The sequence below is a fragment of the Dendropsophus ebraccatus genome, chromosome 8, assembly GCF_027789765.1.
Source record: "Dendropsophus ebraccatus isolate aDenEbr1 chromosome 8, aDenEbr1.pat, whole genome shotgun sequence".
NCBI lineage: Eukaryota > Metazoa > Chordata > Amphibia > Anura > Hylidae > Dendropsophus > Dendropsophus ebraccatus.
The window spans coordinates 80,194,136-80,217,040 of NC_091461.1; the positions used below are offsets into that span (position 1 = coordinate 80,194,136).

Sequence of the window (22,905 nt, forward strand, 5' to 3'; positions counted from 1 at the left end):
CAGTGTGTGTTTGCTGAGATCAGGATGATGATGCAGACAGGGGGCAGGGCGTGATGTCACAGGAGGCTTAGCGGGATCCCCCAATCCCCTGAGTGATCCACCATCTCTGACCGGCTCTGACTGTGTGGTGTTACAGGTAGAGAATACAGTGCGCTTTGCGATGTTACAGGTAGAGAATACAGCGTGCTGTGTGGTGTTACAGGTAGAGAATACAGCTTGATGTGTGGTGTTACAGGTAGAGAATACAGCTTGATGTGTGGTGTTACAGGTAGAGAATACAGTGTGCTGCGTGGTGTAACAGGTAGAGAATACAGCGTGCTGTGTGGTGTAACAGGTAGAGAATACAGCGTGCTGTGTGGTGTTACAGGTAGAGAATACAGTGTGCTGCGTGGTGTTACAGATAGAAAATACAGCGTCCTGTATGGATGGGACAACAATAAAATGATAAAGTACTGCAAATAATCCAGTAACACAATGAAACTGCAATGTGTGAACACAGGCTAGATGTTCTGCAACAGATTTGGGCGGGGAATGGGCAGGGTGGGGGACTGTGATGACCAGCTGAGGGAAAGCATTGCATTTTGGAACCTGTAGTACTGTATACAACTGCTCAACCAGGAAGTGCAGAAACACAAAACAGAACAAAACCCCCAAAAACAAATGATAGTTTCGAATAGATAGGCAAGTAATGCTTTATGCTTCTGAAGAAGTTTAATTTTTTTTTAATCAGCAGGTTAGATTCTTCTAGCTTCCCTTTAAATTAAAAAAAAAAAAAACCCTGTAGGAGCTAGAGATGAACGAATTTGCCGAAGATTGGGTTCGTATAGACCTGAACTATCGGCTTCTGATTCCCGCTGTCCGCAGCCTCCATGAACAGGGTGGATACAGCCTTACGGAAACTGGGATACAGACATTGGCATAGGCTGTATGCCAGTTTTCCAGGCGATCCGTAAGGCTGTATCCACCCTGTTCACCAAGGCTGCAGACAGCGGGAATCAGAAGCCGATAGTTCAGGTTCATACGAACCTGAACTTTGGCAAATTCGCTCATCTCTAGTAGGAGCGTGACCTGTATTTTCATATGACCTTCACTACACCTGACCAGTTGGTTCAGCAATTGTACAAAAAAATATTCCTTTCCACAAGAGTCAGTATAAAAATATTTATTACCTTAACAATGACCTACAGAACAACCACTGAAACCTAGAATTATTTTTAGCAGTCCAAAAACAATCACATAAACAGAAGAGGGCAGCTTCTTTCTTCATAAATGGTTGTGACTTTTCTGATGTCTAATGAGATGGGCCTTCTGGGTAAAACTTTTATTACATTCAGAGCAGGAAAATGGCTTCTCCCCTGTGTGAACCCGCAGATGCTTGAGAAGCCTTGATTTGCTGGTAAAGCCTTTCCCACACTCAGAACATGAAAATGGTTTTTCCCCTGTGTGAATCCTCTGATGCTCCACCAGATGAGATTTATTCTTGAAACATTTCCCGCATTCAGAACATGGAAATGGCTTCTCTCCTGTATGAACTCGAAGATGTTCAAGGAGGTTGGACTTTGTGGAGAATCTTTTCTCACACTGGGAACATAAGAATGGCTTCTCTCCCGTATGAATCTTCAAATGATTGGTGAGATTAAATTTCTCTTTAAAACAGAGACCACATTCGTAGCACGTATATGGTTTGTCACCTCTGTGAATTCTCAGATGTTTGTTAAGATGCCATTTATATCGAAAATGTTTTCCACACTCAGGGCATGGAAATGATTTCATGACAGGATTATTTGCCAGTGTAAAATCACTATGAGGATATATTGTATTATTTAGGTGGATTGAACTGTGGTTAATGATACCTGATGGATCAGAGGAAAAGCTTCCATGCATGGTGGGGTCATATAACACATCTAAGCCACGAACGAAAGAGTGCATATTGGGTGTAAAATGATTTTGAAAGTGTCCTGTGATGTTCACCTCTTTTGCTCCAAAGTGTGAATACGCACCTAGACGTCCCTTCAACATACTGCTGCTCCTGTGTCTACCTGCAAGGTAGTTCAGCAAAAGTTATTGCACTGAGATTCTTATTGGATAAATAGTTAAAAAAAATATGAATAATAAAAGTTACATCTTAGGCTGGGTTCACACTGGGTTTTTGCAGTCTGCTTAACGTACCCATGGTTTGACATTACCAATCTTAAATGGTTACTTTTAAACGTACACAGACGTGGTGAACCATGTTTTTGTGTATGCTAAACAAAAAAGAACAAAAAAAAAAAAAAAACTTTTGATCCTTTTTTTTTTTTTTTTTTTTTTAGAAAAAAAAAATAAATAAAAACAGGATGCGTTTTTCCCTTTTTTTTCCGTAGACTAAAACATTTTTTTGTGTCTGTTAAAAGTAAGCATTTAAAAACAGATATGTTAAAGGGACTGCAAAAATGCAGTGTGAACCCGGCCTTAGCCTCCAGGAAAATGTATTGCCTATATTTTTCTTATTAACTACAACAAAAGAACTTCTTATTTTCCTTGTATCTTTGTATTTTGTTCATGATTGTAGGGATCTTGTTTGAGCTTCTAAAAAATTATTAAATGGGTTATCCAGGATTTTAAAAAGCACAGCTACTTTCTTGCAAAACCACCACCACAACCACCCCTGTTTCCAGGCAGTATGAAGTATTACACACAGGGCTATGGAGTCGGTAAACAGCAGCTCCGGCTCAGACTCCTGAATCTTATTAAGACTCCAACTCCCGACTTTGACTCTGTGGTATAGGGGTCAGCCATAGTGATATTGAGGTCACATATAGTGACATTGAGGGGTGATCCATACTGATATAGAGGGGGTCACAGTAATATAGAGAGGTCATCCATGGTGATATAGGGGTGTCAGCCATAGGTCCAGATTTATCAGGTCTCTATTGCAGCCCCACAGGAACTACCCACTCAACCAGTCAGTAACTACAGCTGTGTCCCGCCTCACTGATTGGCTGAGCGGGCATTTCTGGGGGGCCATGACATCACAGGATTTGGAGCACATTGCATTGTGGGGGCACAGGGACAGGTAAATAGGAATTCTTTATTATGATCCCAAACCCCTGTCTTCCCTGGATTTTCCACTGATGCCCAGACTACCCCTTTCATTTCTGTCTCTCTCTCTAACACACACAGCCTGCTGCAGCCATAGTGCGCACACACACAATGCCTGCAAAAGCCATAGTGCACAGACAAACAGCCTGTTGCAGCCATAGCAGAAACACACACAGCCTGCTGCAGCCAGAGCACGCGCGCGCACACACACACACACAGCCTGCTGCAGCCATAGCGCACACACACAGAGCCTGCTGCAGCCATAGCGCACACACACACAGCCTGCTGCAGCCATAGCGCACACACACACAGCCTGCTGCAGCCATAGCACGTACACACACACACAGCCTGCTGCAGCCATAGTGCACAAACCCAGCCTGCTGCAGTCATAGTGCGCACACACACACACAGCCTGCTGCAGCCATAGCGCACACACACACACACACACACACACACACACAGCCTGCTGCAGCCATAGCGCACGCGCACACACACACACACGCGCAGCCTGCTGCAGCTATAGCACACAAAGCCTGCTGCAGCCATAGCGCACACACGCACAGCCTGCTGCAGCCATGGCGCACACACGCACAGCCTGCTGCAGCCATAGTGCACACACACACAGCCTGCTGCAGCCATAGTGCACACACACACACACACACACACAGCCTGCTGCAGCCATAGAGCACACACACACACACACACACACACAGCCTGCTGCAGCCATAGCGCACACACACACACACACACACAGCCTGCTGCAGCCATAGCGCACACACGCCCAGCCTGCTGCTGCACATGTCACTTCTTTTGGCGGAATGCGGAATCAGCCGGCCCATAGGATGGTGTCTACGGAGCCGGCGGAAAGGCGTGCGGACAGCTGACGGAATTCCGCGGAGTTTATCCGCGAGAATTCTGTAGTGTGAACCCACCCTGAGGACAAGAGTGGTGCTGGTTATGGAGAAAAGTGGGCATGTTTTTCTAAGCCTGGATAATCCTTTTGTTTGACTCCTATGGAAGGGTATTCCTGATTAAAGTTAAAGTTGGCAGAATTGGTCAACCATCTAATGCAGTGCTTCCCAAAGTGGGCAGTACTGCCCCCCTGTTATCAGTGGAACAATTAAGAGGGGCAATAGTAGCCTTGGGTGCAGTTGGGATTGTTCAAACCCCAAATTTGAAATGGATATACATTAGAGAGAGAAAAAAAAACAAAAAACAAATCAGAGGTACACTTTACCTACAAAAGATGGGTACCTTGTGGGCTGAACAGGGAATACCAGTACACAAGATGGAGGAAATAGGGTCAGCCAAGTAGAAAAAAAATATCTTTTCTGTATTTAGTGACGGTTACTCACTTGGGCTAAAATCTGCAGGAATTTCCTCCTCCATATAATTGTGACCCGCCCTCACATAGGTCTCATTGCCTTCTCCCACAGTACACACGTTAATATCCATTTGGTCTTCATCCTAAATGGACCATAACCAACAGGAGCATTAGGCTATGAGCACACAGTTTAGGATGTTTATTCAGCATCATAAAATCAATCACAAACATGTTTATTTTAAAGGCAATAAATACCTGATACCTTCAGGTTTCTTCTGCCTTCTGGCATTTTCAGTATTAATTATCATTTAGACATTTGTTTTATATTCTTTATAATTCTTTAGACAATTTTTGAAAAGATTTTGGCCAAAATACATGCTAGGAGACTGACATTTTTTGAAACATAAAAGGAGAAATCCAGAGTCCATAATTTTTTAAGAACTGCAGGTGGCCGAACCTAACAGGCAGTTTCCTCCCCGACTGGTCTCTGGTTTGCTGGTCGCTTCCTGGTCTGCGCGAGGACCCATCTAGCCGCTGACTGGTTGAGCAAGCCTGACACGGGACATCCTGGGTCCCAGTTCACACCAGGAAGCGCCCGGTGAACGGGAGGACAGCTGACCTCTGCGCTGGAGCCGGGGATGTAACTGCCAGACTTCTTTATTAAAGTGAAATTGTGTTTTAGAAACATAAAATGACTTTTTTTTTTAAAATAAACACTAGATAAAGACAAAAGGGGAAATTTATCAACAGGGGATTTTTCTAGGTGCGGTCTATTTCTGCTTTGGCAAGAATAGAATGGTCTATTTAACCCATAGCTGCACCAGGACGTTATTTAACGTCCTCGTGCCGCTATGGGAGTTCAGAGGGGGGTCGCGCGGCGACCCCCCTCTGAACTGCCGCGATACCGGGTGCCGCATGTAGCCCGGGCTCGCGGCTGTTAGCGGGCACGGTCCGATCGCCGTGCCCGCTAATTAAGTACTTAGAAGCAGCTGTCAAAGTTGACAGCTGCTTCTAAGTACTTGCTTTTATACATCCCTGGTGGTCTAGTGGGGGGATCGCCCCCCTGCGGCGCGATTGCGGGGGGGCGATCCCTGCATCCATACCGGGCCGGGGTCTGCTCCATAATGGCGCTGATCCCGGCTCGGCATTCTATTACTTTTGGCTGCAGCAGCCAAAAGTAATAGAACACCGATCTCATGGATTCATGCAGTATAACTATACTGCATGGATCTCTATGAGAGATCAGAGTGCATATACTAGAAGTCCCCCAGGGGGGCTTCTAGTATATGTGTAAAGTAAAAGAAAAATGTATTTTTAATAACACAAAATCCCCTCCCCTAATAAAAGTCTGAATCACCCCCCTTTCCCCATTTTATAAATAAAAATAAATAAATAAATTAATAAACAAACATGTTTGCTATCGCCGCGTGCGTAATCGCCCGAACTATTAATGAATCACATTCCTGATCTCACACGGTAAACGGCGTCAGCGCAAAAAAATCCCAAAAGTGCAAAATTGCGCATTTTTGGTCGCATCAAATCCAGAATAATTGTAATAAAAAGCGATCAAAAAGTCATATATGCGCAATCAAGGTACCGATAGAAAGATCACATCATGGCGCAAAAAATGACACCTGACACAGACCCATAGACCAAAGGATAAAAGCGCTATAAGCCTGGGAATGGAGCGATTTTAAGGAACATATATTTTCTTTAAAAGGTTTTAATTTTTTACAAGCCATCAAATCAAATAAAAGTTATACATGTTACATATCGTTGTAATCGTAACAACTTAAGGAACATATATAACGAGTCAGTTTTACCCCAGGGCGAACATAGTAAAAACAACCCCCCCCCCCAAATAAAAAAAAAAACATTTTTTTTTTTCAATTTCACCACACATATAATTTTTTTCTGGTTTCCCGGCACATTTTAGGCAAAAATTACATCTGCCATAGCAAAGTACAATTAGTTGCGCAAAAAATAAGGGCTCATTTGGGTCTCTAGGTGGAAAAATGCAGGCGCTATGGCCTTATATACACGAGGAGGGAAAAACGAAAATGCAAAAAAGAAAACTGGCTGTGTCCCCTAAGGGTTAAAGTGCAATTTACTATCAGGGATAAGCCTGGTCTAATTTCTGTGGTGCAGATTTGTTTGTCTCAGAATTGTCTCTAAATAGTCTCACTGTAACTCCCATGGTTTGCCTCCTAGGTAATGGGCATTTTCTCTTCCCTTTCTTTTTTCAGATACTGGCATGCAGAGGACTACATTGGATTCATTTGGACTAGATCAATGACCAGCGGATTTTAATGTACAATAAAATAGTCAATGAGGGGTGTGGGGGTGTTTGTATTTGAATTGAAAAAATTTGTAGGTGTGTTGTGTTTTCTTTCATTAGTTTACAGACTTAGTAATGGATCAGACAGCTTCCACTACTAAGTCGGGACTTAGTGTTGGCTGGTATAAAATGGCTATAACTAACCCTCCCCATTATTACCCCAGTACCCAATGCCACCAGGGGTACTGGGAAGAGCCAGGTGCAAGTAGTCCCGGAGAGCGTCAAAATTGGTGCTCCAGGACTGGCGGTAGCAGGCTAGCATTATTAGGCTGAGGAGGGCCAAAATAAATGGCCCTTCCCACCCTGGTACTACTAGGCTGCTGCTGCTTGCTTTTTGACCAGATTTACAACCAAACAGCAGCAGCTTAATAGTACCAGGGTGGGAAGGGCCATTTATTTATTGACCAGCCTGCTACCGCCCAGTCCAGGAGCCCCAATTTCTGATGCTCCGGGACTACTGGCACCCAGCTCTTCCCAGTACCCCTGCTGGCAGTGTTAGCTATTTTATACCGGCTAACACTAAGTCCTGACTAATGGATTCCAGCTATCAGACAGCTTCCACTACTAAGTCTGTAAATTAATGAAAGAAAACACAACACACCTAGGAAATTGTTTTATTCAAATAAAAACACCCCCACACATTAAAGTCCGCTGGTCATCGACGTAGTCCAAACGAATCCAATGTAATCCTCTGCATGCTGGTATCTGAAAAACAAAAAGAGAAAACACAAGCAAAAACAAACAGCAAGTAAGGGGTTAAGTCCCTGGGAGCCACACTGTAACTCCCATGCCCATGCTGGAGGTCACCCAGCTTTCCCACCATCCTGTAAGATTAACCCTTACAGAATCCTGGGAAAGCTGGGTGACCTCCAGCATGGGCATGGGAGTTACAGTCTGGCTCCCAGGGACTTAACCCCCTGGGAGTCAGACTGTTCTGGCACTGCACCTGCAACAGCAAGGAAGTGGGTTAAGTGCCCCCTTCCTTGCTGGGGCAGATGAAGTGAGCTCTCCATGGTGGGGGAGGGGGTGATGGTAGGGGCTGTGGGTTACCTGCTGCTTACTCCAGAGTTGCTTGCAATCCTGGTATGTCTCGGTAAGCCCTGCCCCCCCCCCCCCAATGGAGAGCGCACTGCATCTGCCCCAGCGAAGAAGGGGGCACTTAACCCACTCTTTACTGGTGCAGGTGCAGTGCCAGAACAGTCTGACTCCCAGGGGGTTAAGCCCCTGGGTGCCAGACTGTAACCTCTGTGCGGGGATTTTAAATATCCCGCTCAGAAGCAGAAGCTTTCTGCTTCTGAGTCGGAAACCCCATAGGGCAGGGAATCCTGGCTTAATGAGGGGATTCCCTGCTCCTGTACTGTAAGGAGGGGTGCACTTTGCACCCCTCCTTACTGTACAGCCCCAGAGGGTTAGTAGTGATCTCAATGAGATCTACCTGATGATCATCACTGGGATCTTCCTCTGGAGAATCCTGGAAACACAGCGGACTGGAATCATCCCTTGGTAGAGTTCTTTCAATGGATCCATCTGTAGATGACAAACACCAGTGATTGATTACCAATTAACACTTCAGGGATATTCTTTTTTTTTTTTTTTTAAATCACACATACAGAGAAAGTCAATGAAGAGTGAACTCTTCTGTATCCCTGTATTCTGTTATAATGGCTGAACTCTGTACTACTAACCTAGGCCGATCTCTCCCTGCTCACAGAGCGAATTGCTCCTGCCATACATCTCCTCTTCATCATCTAGCATTTCAACTTTGATAATCTTCAGGTCTTCAACCTGAATAACCAAAAACATAGAAGAATGCGTAATTATGTTACATTATAAACAGGTTAACTGAAGACTTAACCCCATTTACCTGATGTGCCTGGGAGATACAGCGTGATTTTTTTGGACAATCCTTAGAATTATAACATTTTCCTGATGGATTTCTTTTACGGGATTCAACTGTAGGAATCACACACACAGTGAATGAGTACACAGTCCATTAGACAGGAATTGCGCTTTTTCTGGAAGAAAGCAATTAGGTTTTTTCTAATCTCATTCAATCCCTTTAGGAAAGGAAAAGACCATATCCAGCTAGGGCCAAATATGTCCCAAATATATTTCTTAAGGTTACAAACCCACTTGGCGGGTCTGCAGCGAGTCTCCATGCTGCGTTTTTGCAGCGAGAATCGCTGCAGATCCCGGCCCTATACTTTTAATGGCAGACAAACAAGCAGCAGGGATGTACATCCCTGCTGCAAGTTTGTCTGCAGCCCTCCCCATTAACCCCCCGGCCGCCGGAGCTGATACTTCACCTGATCCCGGCTCCGGCGGTTCCCGATGTCTTCAGCAAGCCGGAGCGGGGACCAGGTGAAGTATATGCTCCAGCCAGCCGCCCGCAGCCCCGGCCGCCCGATCGCACGCCCCCCCCGCAGCCCCGGTCGCCCGATCGCCCCCCCGCAGCACCGATCGCACGCCCCCCCGCAGCACCGATCGCACGCCCACCCGATCGAGCGGCCGGGGCTGCAGGGGGGCGTGTAAGCGATCGGTACTGCGGGGGGGCGTGCGATCAGTGCTGCGGGGGGCGATCGGGCGGCCGGGGCTGCGGGGGGGTGATCGGGCGGCCGGGGCTGCGGGCGGCTGGCTGGAGCATATACTTCACCTGGTCCCCGCTCCGGCTTGCTGAAGACATCGGGAACCGCCGGAGCCGGGATCAGGTGAAGTATCAGCTCCGGCGGCCGGGGGGTTAATGGGGAGGGCTGCAGACAAACTCGCAGCAGGGATGTACATCCCTGCTGCGTGTTTGTCTGCCATTAAAAGCATAGGGCCGGGATCTGCAGCAAGTCTCGCTGCAAAAACGCAGCATGGAGACTCGCTACAGACCCGCCAAGTGGGTTTGTAACCTTAGGGAGATATGACTATGGAGAAGCAAAGAAGCCGTATTTGTCAAACATACAATCATGTCATATTTAAATCAGATTTTCTTGACAATGTTGATTGTAAGAAATATATAGCATGTGTATATTTGATTGTTAGTCAATATAACACGTGTATATTTAGTGTTGTTGACATCTTTGCAGTGCTGTGACAGGAACTGTCTGTAGCAGCAGCAAATCCCTATTGAAAACCTTTACCGCTTTGGACAGTTCCTGTCACAAACAAAGGTAGAAAGAATATACCAATTCCTGCAGGATATACAGCAGCTGATAAGTACTAGAAGACTTGAGATTTTTAAATAGAAGTAAAATACAAATCTATATAACTTTCTGACACCAATGGATTTGAATATAAATGTGTAACAATATAAATTATATAGCAATACCTGGTTCTGTGTACTGCATGGCTTTACTTCTAGGTGAAACCTTAGTTCTACCAATTTGACAATTCTGAGACAATCCTGTGACATTCTGATTTTCTTTTAAATTTGGAGACTCTGGTGGATTTCTCTTATTGGATCCATCTGTTAGGGAACACATATACAGTGATGAAATAGAACAGAATTATCCCCTTATCAACAGGATAGGGCAGGGGTCCTAAACTGGAGGCCAGCTGTCCGGACCCCTGGTCAGACCTCCCAATCGCCCCGTCCCGGGACGGCCCCCATGCCTCCCGCCCCAAAAGCATACTGTCCTTAGATTTCAGTATGCCTGTGGGGCTGGGGGCAGTGTCGGCCCGGCCCCTGGCTGATACGCGCTCTCTGGGGATGTCCCAGGGATTCCCCAGCAGAGCGCGCATCAGTAACCTCAGTGTACGCCGCCGTCCTGAACTTCCCAGCCGTCCTGAAGTACAGGCCAGCAGCGTACACTGAGGTTACTGGTGCGCGCTCTGCTGGGGAATCCCCGGGACATCCCCAGAGAGCGCGTATCAGCAGGGGGCCGAGCCGACAGGAGAAAAGAAGAAGACAGCCGCAGCGGGGAACGAGGTGCTAGGTGAGTTGTGGTTTGTTTGTTTTTTTGTCTGGGGGAGAGCGCACAGGGGGGCTATATACTACAGGGGGAGAGTGCACAGGGGGGCTATATACTACTGGGGGGAGCATATACTACTGGGGGGAGCGCACAGGGGGGCTATATACTACTGGGGGGGAGCGCACAGGGGGGCTATATACTACTGGGGGGAGCGCACAGGGGGCTATATACTACTGGGGGGAGCGCACAGGGGGCTATATACTACTGGGGGAGAGCACAGGGGGCTATATACTACTAGGGGAGAGCACAGGGGGGCTATATACTACTGGGGGAGACCTCACAGGGAAGCTATATACTACTGGGGGAGGGCACAGAGGGGGGCTATATACTATGGGGGAGAGTGCACAGGTGGGCTCTATACTACTGGGGGGAGCTCACAGGGGGCTATATACTACTGGGGGAGAGCGCACAGGGGGGCTATATACTATGGGGGAGAGTGCACAGGTGGGCTATATACTACTGGGGGGAGCTCACAGGGGGCTATATACTACTGGGGGAGAGCGCACAGGGGGGCTATATACTACTGGGGGAGACCTCACAGGGGGGCTATATACTACTGAGGGAGAACGCACAGCGGGGCTATATACTACTGGGGGAGACCTCACAGGGGAGCTATATACTACTGTGGAAGCTCACAGGGGGGCTATATACTACTGGGGGAGCAACAGGGGGGCTATATACTACTGGGGGAGCTCACAGGGGGGGCTATATACTACTGTCGGAGAGCGCACAGCGGGGCTATATACTACTGGGGGAGCAACAGGGGGCTATATACTACTGGGGGGAACTCACAGGGGGGCTATATACTACTGGGGGAGCAACAGGGGGGGCTATATATATACTACTCGGGCAGTCACCCCCTTTGTACCCAATATTATAGGGCCGGTGAGAGAGAAAAAAACGCCAGTTTTCCCACTAATAAGCATCAATTCTGTATGTAAATAGTTGAACGTTTGTGAAAAGTAACAAAACACGTTTCCTACTGATGTTCAGCTCGACCTTCGCCTGACAATAGACCCCGGTAAGTGGACCTTCACTAAAAGTTGTTGAGTACCCCTTGGATAGGGCATAAGTGTCAGATCGTAGGTAAAAGGCCCTTAGCTTTTGTTATGATAGCCCAAACCCTCCTCGGTCATATAAAATGCAGGCTAAGTGTTGCAAACTTAACCCCTTCAGGACCAGGCTAATTTTCGTTTTTTCCTTCTTGTGCTTAAAAGGCCATAGCAGTTGCATTTTTACACCTACAAAAATTATATGCGCGGTGAAATTGAAAAAAACAAACAAACATAATTCTTTTTCTTTTGGGGGGGGGGGGATTCGTTTTTACTCCGTGTGTCGTATGGTAAAACTGTCCTCAAGTCGTTACGATTACAACGATATGTAACATGTATAACTTTCATTGTATCTGATGGCCTGTAAAAAATTCAAACCATTGTTAACAAATATATGTACCTTAAAATCGCTCCATTCCCAGGCTTATAACGCTTTAATCCTTTGGTCTATGGGGCTGTGGGAGGTGTCATTTTTTGCGACATGATGTGTTCTTTCTATTGATACCTTGATTGCGCATATGCGACTGTTTGAATTTTTCTGGATTTGATGCGACCAAAAATGCGCAATTTTGCACTTTGGGATTTTTTGGCGCTTATGCTGTTTACCGTACAAGATCTGGAATGTGATAAATTAATATTTTGGGCGATTACGCACGCGGCGATACCAAACATGTTTATTTATTTTTATTTATAACATGGGAAAAGAGGGGTGATTCTGACTTATTAGGGGAGGGAGCTTTTTTTTATTAATAACACTTTTTTTTTACACTTATACTAGAAGGGGACTTCTAGTATAAGTACTCTAATCTCTCACACAGATCTATGCTGCATAGATCGATGAGATAGGCACTAGATTGCTTCCGGACGCGCGGCCCCACTCTGAACGCCCCCACAGTACAGTTACGTCCTCGTGTGGGAGAGGGTTAAATCAGTATCGAGTGTTCTATCTTAGAATAACACATAGCTTATATTTCATTAAGGGTTACCTTGGGAGACTCTCATAACTGCTCTTACCTTTCCTTAGCCATTTAACAGGCAGGTGGTTCTCCATTATCATGTCCTTATAGAGATCCTTATGTCCTTCTAAATACTCCCACTCCTCCATGGAAAAGTAAACTGTGACATCCTGACATCTTATGGGAACCTAACATACACAATGACATCATCATCCAAATGCCATCATAGCAGTGGTGTAAAATATCCCAGCATTCCCTGCAGCACTCACCTCTCCAGTCAGCAGCTCAATGATCTGGTTGGTGAGTTCTAGGATCTTCTGCTCATGTACCAATGGCAGACAATAAGGCTCTGTGATAGTGGTTTGGGTCCTACTCCAATCTGATGACATGTGCAGGTCCCAAATAGGTTTCATATGTTTACTTGTCTTCATGGGTCCATAATTCTAAGGCCCCCCCAAAAAAGATCAAATATCATGCAACAGCATAACCCATAATGCTCTGCTAGTGCTTTTGCTCAGATGTCATTGTATTACCTCCAGACACTCTCACCTCTCCAGTCAGCAGGTATATAATCTTCAGAGTGATGTTTAATATTATTTCGGTGTTATCCCTCCTCTTTCCATCCATTATGGCCCTACAGCCTGCAAGGGACACAACAAAAACAATAAAATAAAAATACTTGTGTCATCTGACATCACTACAGCAATTAATGGTATGGCATGTCTGTTGATAAAAGCAATATATGAAACCAACTCTTCTTCAGCCCCTTCTCTCCCCTATTTTCAGATTCCTTCATGCTACTCTGGTGTGTGTGTGTGGGGGGGGCACTAATGTTGCACCCAATTCAAGTGCTGGTTAAGTATGTTACCCTGTGTAATCTCCTCATTCTAAGGAGATATAGTTGAAGGTTTTGTGGCTATAACTCGGTACCCGTCTCTGTACAATACTGAAATACCTTATTTTTTTCTGAATTTTGTGAAGAATGGCCTTTTGTTTAAATGGTAAAATTGTTCATTATAAAAAAAAAAGAAAGAAAGAATTCAAAAACTAACTCTCACCCCCTTAAAGATTTTAACCAAATGCTTCCCATAATTTTAGACACTTTGGAGACATTGTTCCACCCTCATCTGCTATATAGCTAAGGCACGTTTAAGAGGGTTGTCCGACATAAGAATACTTTTGGCATATAGCTGTGGTTATATACAGTAGAAAATAATAACGAACCTATACTTACCTATCCCGCTCCCCCAGGTGTCCTCCTGCAGTGTCTCTTGGTCCCCTGCTAACCACAGCTACCGCCCCTCCAGAGACACACTCAACTAGGCAGTGACAGCCCGCTCAGCCACCAATCACTGACTGACAGCACCTACATAAGCACAGGCTCTTTATTATTTTCTATAACTGCAGCTATATACCGATATGGTTCTCACGCCAGACAACTCCTTTACAGAGAACCAATCACAGTCCCCTAGGACAGTGCTTCTCAATTCCGGTCCTTAGGCCTCACCAACAGGTCATGTTTTGAGGCTATCCCATACAAAGGACACCTGTGCTAATACCTGATGCACTGAGTATAATTATATCACCTGTGAAATACTAAGGAAATCCTCAAAACATGACCTGTTGGTGAGGCCTGAGGACTAGAATTGATAAGCACTTCCCTAGGAGGATGGCTCACCAAGTATGGTAAGAGAACGCTTTAGCAGCTCTATTATAACTGTGATTGGTTCCCTTTCAGGTCTCATGTATTGAGCATCTCCATTAGGATCAACTTCAGTTCTCTCTCTTCAGCCATTAAGATATAGGAATTAATATTTCGTGTAAAGTGTTATTTAGTATGGTTGAAGAAAAGACACATGTCCATCAAGTTGAACCAAGGAAACTTGTCTAAGCCTGTTGTGAAGCCCTCTACTGTTTTTGCTATGACTAATGGTCCTTTTACACGGAGCGATAATTCGCCCAATCGATCGTTTAACAATTTTGAAGTAACAATGTGTTTTTTATAACGATCAGCGTTTAGACAGAATGAAAGATCGTTTAAAAAAATCGTTATTGCGATTGTTTTAAGATTGCTTAAGCCCATCTCACACATAGGGTAAATCGTTGAAAGACTGTTTACACAAAGCGATCTGCAAATTTTTTGCGAACGACCAACAATGATTTGAGAACTTGTTGAAAGATCAAAATGAACGATTTCTCGATCGTCGTTTGATTGTTTGCTGTGTTTACACAAGTCGATTATCACTTAAATGCACCATAACTCCTGAGGAAGACAGAGTCACTGTTCTCATGGTAAAAATTGCTTGTCGCTTCTGGAGAATTTTGAGGGAGTTTTACCTGAAACATCTTTGCACCATTTTTCTTGTAGGGACCATTTATATACTTATACTAAAAGAAGTGCTCCAGGCATGTTAAAAAAAAGGGAAGAAAAAAAAAAAAAAAAATGAAGGTATACTTACCTATTCCTGTGCCCCTGCAGCACCAACGCTCACGGTCACCCTCTGGTATCCTCCTGTATCTCCCGGGTCCCTGTTTTCTGAGGACCCTGCAGGAGCTACCCGTTCAGCCAGTCAGTGACTGCAAAGGTGTCCCACCTCGGTCTGAGTGGGCATTTCTGAGACGGGACCAAGAATTACAAAAGACCAGGGGGGACCATGAGCAGTGACACTGTGCTTTGGGGGCACCAACCTAGGTAAGTATATTATGTTCCTACCACCCCCTACCCTTCCTGATTATATCTGCCCTTAACCGTCTCTAATTCTTTCTTTCCTCATAACTCCATGCCCCTTAGGCCCCCTTCACACATCCGGACATAGGTCAGGATTTTATAGATCCTGTCCAATTTTCGACCGAAAACCCAGCACGGACACTGCCATAGAAGTCTATGAGAGCGCAGGAACTCACGACCCTTTTACTGATGCACATCAGGAAAGCATCCAAAATTCTGATGACAAGCCGGGGCTGGGGATCGATGACAGACAGGGCGGGTGACTGCAGGGAGCAACCCCCCTTCCCCCCATACCTAAGAGAGACAACACAGGGGCAGACAGTGCAGTGCCGCCCTACCCCCCCCCCCCCCCATTTCCTTAATCCCCTGCCCCTTTCCATCTCACTTGAAGAGGACAAGGGTGAGCTTATACCCCTAGAACCAATACTACCATCATGCCCTGCTGACAGTTCATGATGACAGTTGTAGTTTTGTCACCTGCGACCATCCAGATTGCAAAACTACTATTCCTATCATGACCTATTGGCAGTTCATATTGGAAGTTATAGTTCTGCAACAGATTAGGGGATGACACATAGTATGAGAGGGGACTGTGGCACGGTACACAAGGAGGACATGGTGGCATGGTACAGTAAATGGGGAGATGGTGGCATGGTACACTAGGGGTACTATGTGGGTACTTGTGATGTATGTTGGCATACCAGACCATATTGAAAACACTTTTTTCTGATCAGGAAATCCTGTTGCTTTCCTGAAGCCTTTTGAGGCCTCCTGATCAGGATTTTCTGACAGTAAAAACTGACCCGAACGTGAGGGGCGTTATTAGTTTAGTTGCTGCCTTTGTACCTTTTCCAGCTCTAGGGCATCCATTCTATGAATTGGGGCCTAAAACTGAATAGTGTACTCCAGATGAGGCTGCAAAGTTTTATGAAGTGTAAATGTCCCTGTCCTGAGAATTCATGCCTGTTTTAATACATAACAATATCCTGCTGGCCTTAGAAGCAAATGTCTTGTGCCATAACCAAGTTACAATATTTTCTTCCAAAAATGTCTTCCATTGGAAATTTTCGTGGCCCCCTCAATGGTGGACATACAAATGTCATACAACTGTAGGACATTACGAAGCCGCCACCACCTAAGGGTGTGACGTCTGTTAAATCCTGGATTTCATTAAACATAATGGGACCTATGTTGTCCATAAAGCTTTTTTTTTTTTTTTTTTTTTTTTTTTTGCTGCAGCCTTGAATTTACCACAGTTATAAGCTTTCTCCTTAGTCTCATTTTCTCCTCTATTTTTTCACTGAGTTTCTGAGCTTACAATGGCTGTGATTATTACGAGAATATAAGTTGCATTGCTGTCTATGGGATCCCAACCGAAGAGTATACACATGGTATTTGCTCCGGCCGGGATCTCTCACGGCCCCGCAAACAACTGACATGTCAGTTTTCTGCGGCCGCTATTTATTGAAGTACCTGCCGGGATGATCTATTCAGAGACCGGGTCACGGAACAGCTGATCTCTTACATTGTGTGAACATAGCCTAAAGATGTATACTAGTTACATACGTTTGAAACAGTATGAACACCCTTGGTATCGTATTTTTAAAGAAAATGTGCTAGCAGAAAATGACCTACTGCTCAACTCAAGTTTTTACGTTAAACATTCTTTTAGTGTTAGGAATTTAAAAGGGTTATCCAGGATTAGCAAAAACATAAATGCTTTCTTTCAAAAACAGCTCTACACTTATACACAGTGTGGTATTACAACTGGTATTGTGTGCTATTATAGCTGGCTCTACTTACTACAATGGAGCCAAACTGCACACAAACTGAGGACAAGGTTGCCGCTGGACCGCAACAAAAAAAAAATATTTTTTTTTTTATTCTTTTCCAAAATAGATTTTATTAAAGATAAACAAACATAGTACATCTCAGTACATAGGAAGTAAAGTGTATACAAAGGTTTTGTATATAATTATAAGAATAGTTTACACAAAGTGATTTAACGGTTAGGTATGTGTTAATGGATTACAAATAATTAGCAAAAAAAAGGCAAGTAGGACCAAAACAAATTAAATAAGCTATGGTAGTCATAGACTATTCCTCAAGGTAAGGTTATGTGGAGGGAGAGGGGCTTATCAGCATGGCAGGTTCCTATAGCTAGGAGAATCTAGGAAGGCTAGCCAGGGAGACCAAGTTGCTGTATATTTAGTTACATATTTAGAGGCTAGCAGAATTACCATATGTAGGGTATGAGTAATTTCAGTAAACCTGTCCTCTTAAGATGGAGGATCTGTGGATGTCCAATTACTGTTTTAGCTGTTTGCAATAGTTAACAAGTCAAAGGTTTCTTGTATTTGGACTGGGCCGTGGTAAACGTGAACAGAAGGGTAGCCTCAAGTGTGTTGAAAATGAATACTCCTGCAATTTCCAATATCATTTGCAGCACAGTTGTCCAAAAGGTGCTTGAGTCATGGTCTCTCCAGAGTTGTCACATCTTCAACACAGATCCAGAACCAAGAGGAACCTTTCTGACAACTACAGCTTTGTATGTCGGAAGGAAGCATTTTGTCCATTGGGCATTGAAGAACTATTTGCCTAGCTCCAACTACCATTTCCTACACAAAACAAATTACTGATATCAGGGAGACCAGCCAAAGAAGACACTCGGCTGCTGGTTAAAGCCTCAATATAGTAAAATCCTAGGTGCATTGCCCCCTAAGAAACATCAATATGCAAAAAGGTCTGCAGAGCCTCAGTTACGAGTCTCAAAACATGGGACTAGCCAGACATGCTTCCAGGGAAGGACCTAGCAAATTGATGGCTCGTGTAAGGCAGTGCTTCTCAAACTTTTTCTACTGGAGCCTCACCTAACAGACCAAGGCAATGCCTGGGCCTCACCAGACTGACAAAAAGGGTCACTGGGCCTCACTATCTGTGGTGACAGTCTATTTAAAAGCTGAAAATAATGCTTTCACCCGCCTCCCAAGCTCTATATACTAATAAATCAGTACAAAATATATTAATAATGTTGCTAAAATAGAGATTTCTGCAAAAAAGCAAAATGACTGTGCAGATCATAGTTAATTTGTGAAAACTGGCTCCCCAGCTGGGCCTCACCAACAACTAGGGGGCGCCTCACTGGTGAGGCCCGCCTCACAGTTTGAGAAGCACTGGTGTAAGGAGACCACCAAAACCACCATATTTACTCGTCCCTTCAGTCAATATCCAACTCAATTACAAGTCTGATGATATGACTAGGAAAATACCGAAGGCAGGTATCCATCCACAGACAGCTGTTTAGGGCTGTTTGATATTGAATGAAGGGACCACTTAATATGGTGGTTTTCGTGGTCTCCGTACAGGAGCCATCGCTAGGTCCTTCCCTGGAGGGATGTCTGGCTAGTCCCATGTTTTGAGATTCGTAAGCAAGGCTCTGCTGACCTTTTTGCATATTGATGTTTCCCAGGGGGCAATGAACCTAGGATTTCACCATATTGAGGGCTTTAACCAGCAGCCAACAGTGTCTTCTTTGGTGGATCTGTTCGCTGTATTGGTCTACTAGGCATTGCTCCACCTAGCCAGAACCCTACCCCACACTGATGAGGGGCAACACCCCAAAACCGCTGTCTGTGGATGTACACCTGGCTTTGGTATTTCTTTGGTCATATCATCAGACTCGTAATTGAGTTGGATACTGACTAAAGGTACCACTTAAAGTGACTGTACCACCAGGCCCAGGCTGAAGCACTGGAGGCGGGCCGACCCACCCTTAGTGGGAAGAAACTCCAGCCCCTCCATGACGTGACTCCATTAGAATCAATGGAACCCAATCATATGGGGGAGGGGGTTTCCTCCCACTAAGGGTGGGTCGGCCCGCCTCCAGTGCTTCAGCCTGGGCCTGGTGGTACAGTCAGTTTAATATGGTGGTCTTGGTGGTCTCCGTGTAGGAGCCACCCCTTTGCTAGGTCCTTTCCTGGAGGGATATCTGACTAGTCCCGTGTTTTGAGACTTGTGACTGAGGCACTGAGCCTTTTTGCATATTGATATTTCTTACAGAAGGAGGGAAGCGTCTGCCTTCTAGGTGAAATTAGCAGTCCATAGATGGTGGATATAGTTTCTCAAAATCTGTGAGTGAGCGATGCAGCTGTTTTACATGTGAAATGTTGAAATAAAAATGGAGCAATTAGCCATACATGAACGGGGCACGATTTAAAAATGCATTGCTTTTAACAATAGAGAGAGGCAGAAGGGTACTGTTTGAAAAGATAAACCAAGTTATTTTTTCCCAATCCTGGATAACCCTGTTAAAAGGATTGATTATTTAAAGGTTTATGTAACATATTTCAAAATAATTTTTATGATGTTTTAATATATTTCCATGTTACTACCTTGATATATTGCAGGGTTTTTCTCTCCATTAAGCCCAAAGGTACCTATACACCTGCAATAACTGTTGGCTCTGGTCCCTGCATATCCTTCCGAGAGCAAAAGGGTGTGAAGATCCATCATACCAAACTTTAGTATACATTGTATGGGCAGGAATAAGCTGTGACTTTTTGCTCTGATTGTGGTATTAGCAGGAATCCTGTGAAATGATCTGTGCAGCACTACAGCGACAGGTGACACCAGTAGATATTTTAATAGATAAAGCTCACAGTTTAACCTCCCCCACCATGTGAAATAAGCTCTTTGGAGTATGCCAAATAATGTTTCCTTTTTTGAATGGGACAGGTCCATTCCATTGTCATCAATATAATGGAGCTTGCTGTAAAGCATTTCACTGTTAAACAAGTTAGACAAGCACTATTCAATTCTCTCACCAATGCCTCTGTCCCTACGGTAGCCCACATTGGACTTCTCTCTATGATTCTCCTCAGTTAAGAAGGATATACTTTGCCCTTTCTTAACGGCTGCCAGAATGGTATTGCCTGCCCACTGGAAATCTCCCACCTCCCCATCTCTTGCTGAGTGGATGGCTGAAATTGAAGGGGAACTCCGGATAAGAAAAACTTGTTTTCTATTAAAAGTACATTAAAAGTTAAATATATGTGTCTATACAATGTATTACCATATCTGTGCGGTTCTGCCACACTGGTAGCTGATAGAAATCCAGGAAGTGAAAAAAAAATGGCCCCTGTGCCAATTCACATTGGCTCCTGCTCCTTCTGCTATCCCCCCTTAGGAGACAAATATTCCATGCCTCTGTCTCACATTGTGTGTGTTTGCTGATGATGCAGACAGGGGGCAGGGTGTGAAGTCCCAGGAGGCTTGGCTGGATCCCCCAATCCCCTGTATGATCCACCATCTCTGACCGGGCAGAAGCAGGTGTTGCACTGATTTCTCTGATTGTGAAGAAGTGTGCAGGGAAATTAGGGCTGTCTTCACACATGTTGAAGTGTCATTGCAGTACTGCTGCGTGTTCGCAAAAATGATGCAGTAATGGTGCGTTTACACAGGCAGATTTATCTGACAGATTTTGGAAGCCAAAACCTGGAATGGATTAGAAAAGAGAAGAAATCTCAGTATTTCCTTTTATGACCCGTTCCAAGTTTAGGTCTGTTTCTGGCTTTGGCTTAAAAAATCTGTCAGATAAATCTGCCTGTGTAAACGCACCATAACACAAGTAAATGATGCTAAACGGCAGAGAGCATCAGAGCCTTATTGTGGGGCTCAACTTCAAAGATAATAGATGCTTGATCATATTATGTGCGTGGAAATGAAGAGAAAAAAAAGTCAAAAAGTTCTTTACTTTATTCCAATATCAGTGTTACAGGTAGAGAATACAGCGTGCTGTGTGGTGTTACAGGTAGAGAATACAGTGTGCTGTTACAGGGAGAGAATACAGCGTGCTATGTGGTGTTACAGGTAGAGAATACAGCGTGCTGTGTGGAGTTACAGGTAGAGAATACAGCGTGATGTGTGGTGTTACAGGTAGAGAATACAGTGTGCTGTGTGGTGTTACAGGTAGAGAATACAGTGTGGTGTTACAGGGAGAGAATACAGCGTGCTGTGTGGTGTTACAGGTAGAGAATACAGCGTGCTGTGTGGTGTTACAGGTAGAGAATACAGTGTGCTGTGTGGTGTTACAGGGAGAGAATACAGTGTGCTGTGTGGTGTTACAGGTAGAGAATACAGCGTGCTGTGTGGAGTTACAGGTAGAGAATACAGCGTGCTGTGTGGTGTTACAGGTAGAGAATACAGCGTGCTGTGTGGAGTTACAGGTAGAGAATACAGCGTGCTGTGTGGTGTTACAGGTAGAGAATACAGCGTGCTGTGTGGCGTTACAGGTAGAGAATACAGCGTGCTGTGTGATGTTACAGGTAGAGAATATAGTGTGCTGTGTGGAGTTACAGGTAGAGAATACAGCGTGATGTGTGGTGTTACAGGCAGAGAATACAGCGTGATGTGTGGTGTTACAGGCAGAGAATACAGCGTGATGTGTGGTGTTACAGGTAGTAACTGTGTGCTGTGGGGGTGGGACAACAATGAAATGAAAGTATTGCAAATAATTCAGTAACTGTTACGGCCGCGGCGGCGTCCCGCGTTCCGGGCCGCCGCCGCGACCGCTACCTGCCCTATGCAGCAGCCGGTGTCCATAGTCGGGGACCCGGCGCTGCTGTCACCTCGGCCCCGGGGGGCGCCTCACCTCTCCACGCTCCTGTCTCCCGCTGTGCCGGCCGGCGCGCGCGTCCCCGCCTCCTCGGGCGCGCGCGCGCCGGCTGTCTCAGATTTAAAGGGGCAGTGCGCTCCTAATTGGTAGTTGCACCCAATCACTCCCCTATAAATCCCAGCATGCCCTGTCCTTAGTGTTGGAGCCTCTACATGCTTCCCATAGCGTTTGGCCCAGCCCCCTGTTGTTCCTGAGTCCTATCTGTTACCTGGTCCCAGTCCCTGTTCCTGAGTCCTATCCGTTACCCGGTCCCTAGTCCCTGTTCCTGGTTCCTGTTTCCCTGTCACTCCATCTGTTCCTGCGTTCAGCCTGTCACGTGCGCTCTCACCTGCAGACCTTTGCCAGTGCCATCTCCTGCCTACTGCTCCTGCCACGCCTCGCCTGCCGTCACCAGCAACCAAGCCAGGGGTAGCGACCTGGGGGTCGCCTGCCGCAGCAAGTCCATCCCGCCTTGCGGCGGGCTCTGGTGAAAACCAGCGGCCCCTTAGACTCCGCTCCCTGGTGAGGTTTGTGCCAGTGCTGGTGCCGGTCCAGTGGATCCACTACTCCAGGCGTTACAGTAGGCTCCAACCATGGATCCCGGCGAGGTGCCAGATCTCCGTGACGTCGCCAGAGTGGTCGCGCAACAGGCTCAACAAATCCAGAAACAGTCACAGCAGATCCAGCAACTCACTGCCGCCTTACAGCAGCAGACTACTGCCCAGCGCACACCATCTCCTGACGCTGCTTCTTCACTCCGACTGGCTCTCCCAAGCAAGTACTCTGGGGGACTCTAAGTTGTGCAGAGGATTCCTGAC

The 22,905-nt window shown here is 45.6% G+C and overlaps 1 protein-coding gene across 2 annotated transcripts in view; it reads right to left on the reverse strand.

The window, feature by feature from the left end:
- Positions 1-1,147: 1,147 nt before the first annotated feature.
- LOC138799479 (gastrula zinc finger protein XlCGF53.1-like) overlaps positions 1,148-22,905 on the reverse strand; it is a 36,843-nt gene continuing 15,085 nt past the window's right edge. The window contains exons 2-10 of one of the 2 annotated variants that reach the window (XM_069980716.1): positions 13,257-13,348; positions 12,977-13,150; positions 12,766-12,895; positions 10,057-10,194; positions 8,608-8,696; positions 8,429-8,528; positions 8,179-8,270; positions 4,437-4,548; positions 1,148-2,039 (exon numbers count right to left, since the gene is read on the reverse strand). In XM_069980716.1, the coding sequence (XP_069836817.1) occupies positions 1,264-2,039; positions 4,437-4,548; positions 8,179-8,270; positions 8,429-8,528; positions 8,608-8,696; positions 10,057-10,194; positions 12,766-12,895; positions 12,977-13,150; positions 13,257-13,334 (1,689 nt within the window). In that variant the 5' untranslated portion in view covers positions 13,335-13,348 and the 3' untranslated portion in view covers positions 1,148-1,263. Of the gene's footprint in view, positions 2,040-4,436; positions 4,549-8,178; positions 8,271-8,428; positions 8,529-8,607; positions 8,697-10,056; positions 10,195-12,765; positions 12,896-12,976; positions 13,151-13,240; positions 13,349-22,905 lie in introns of those variants that run through there. The other variant, XM_069980717.1, reaches the window with a different exon arrangement.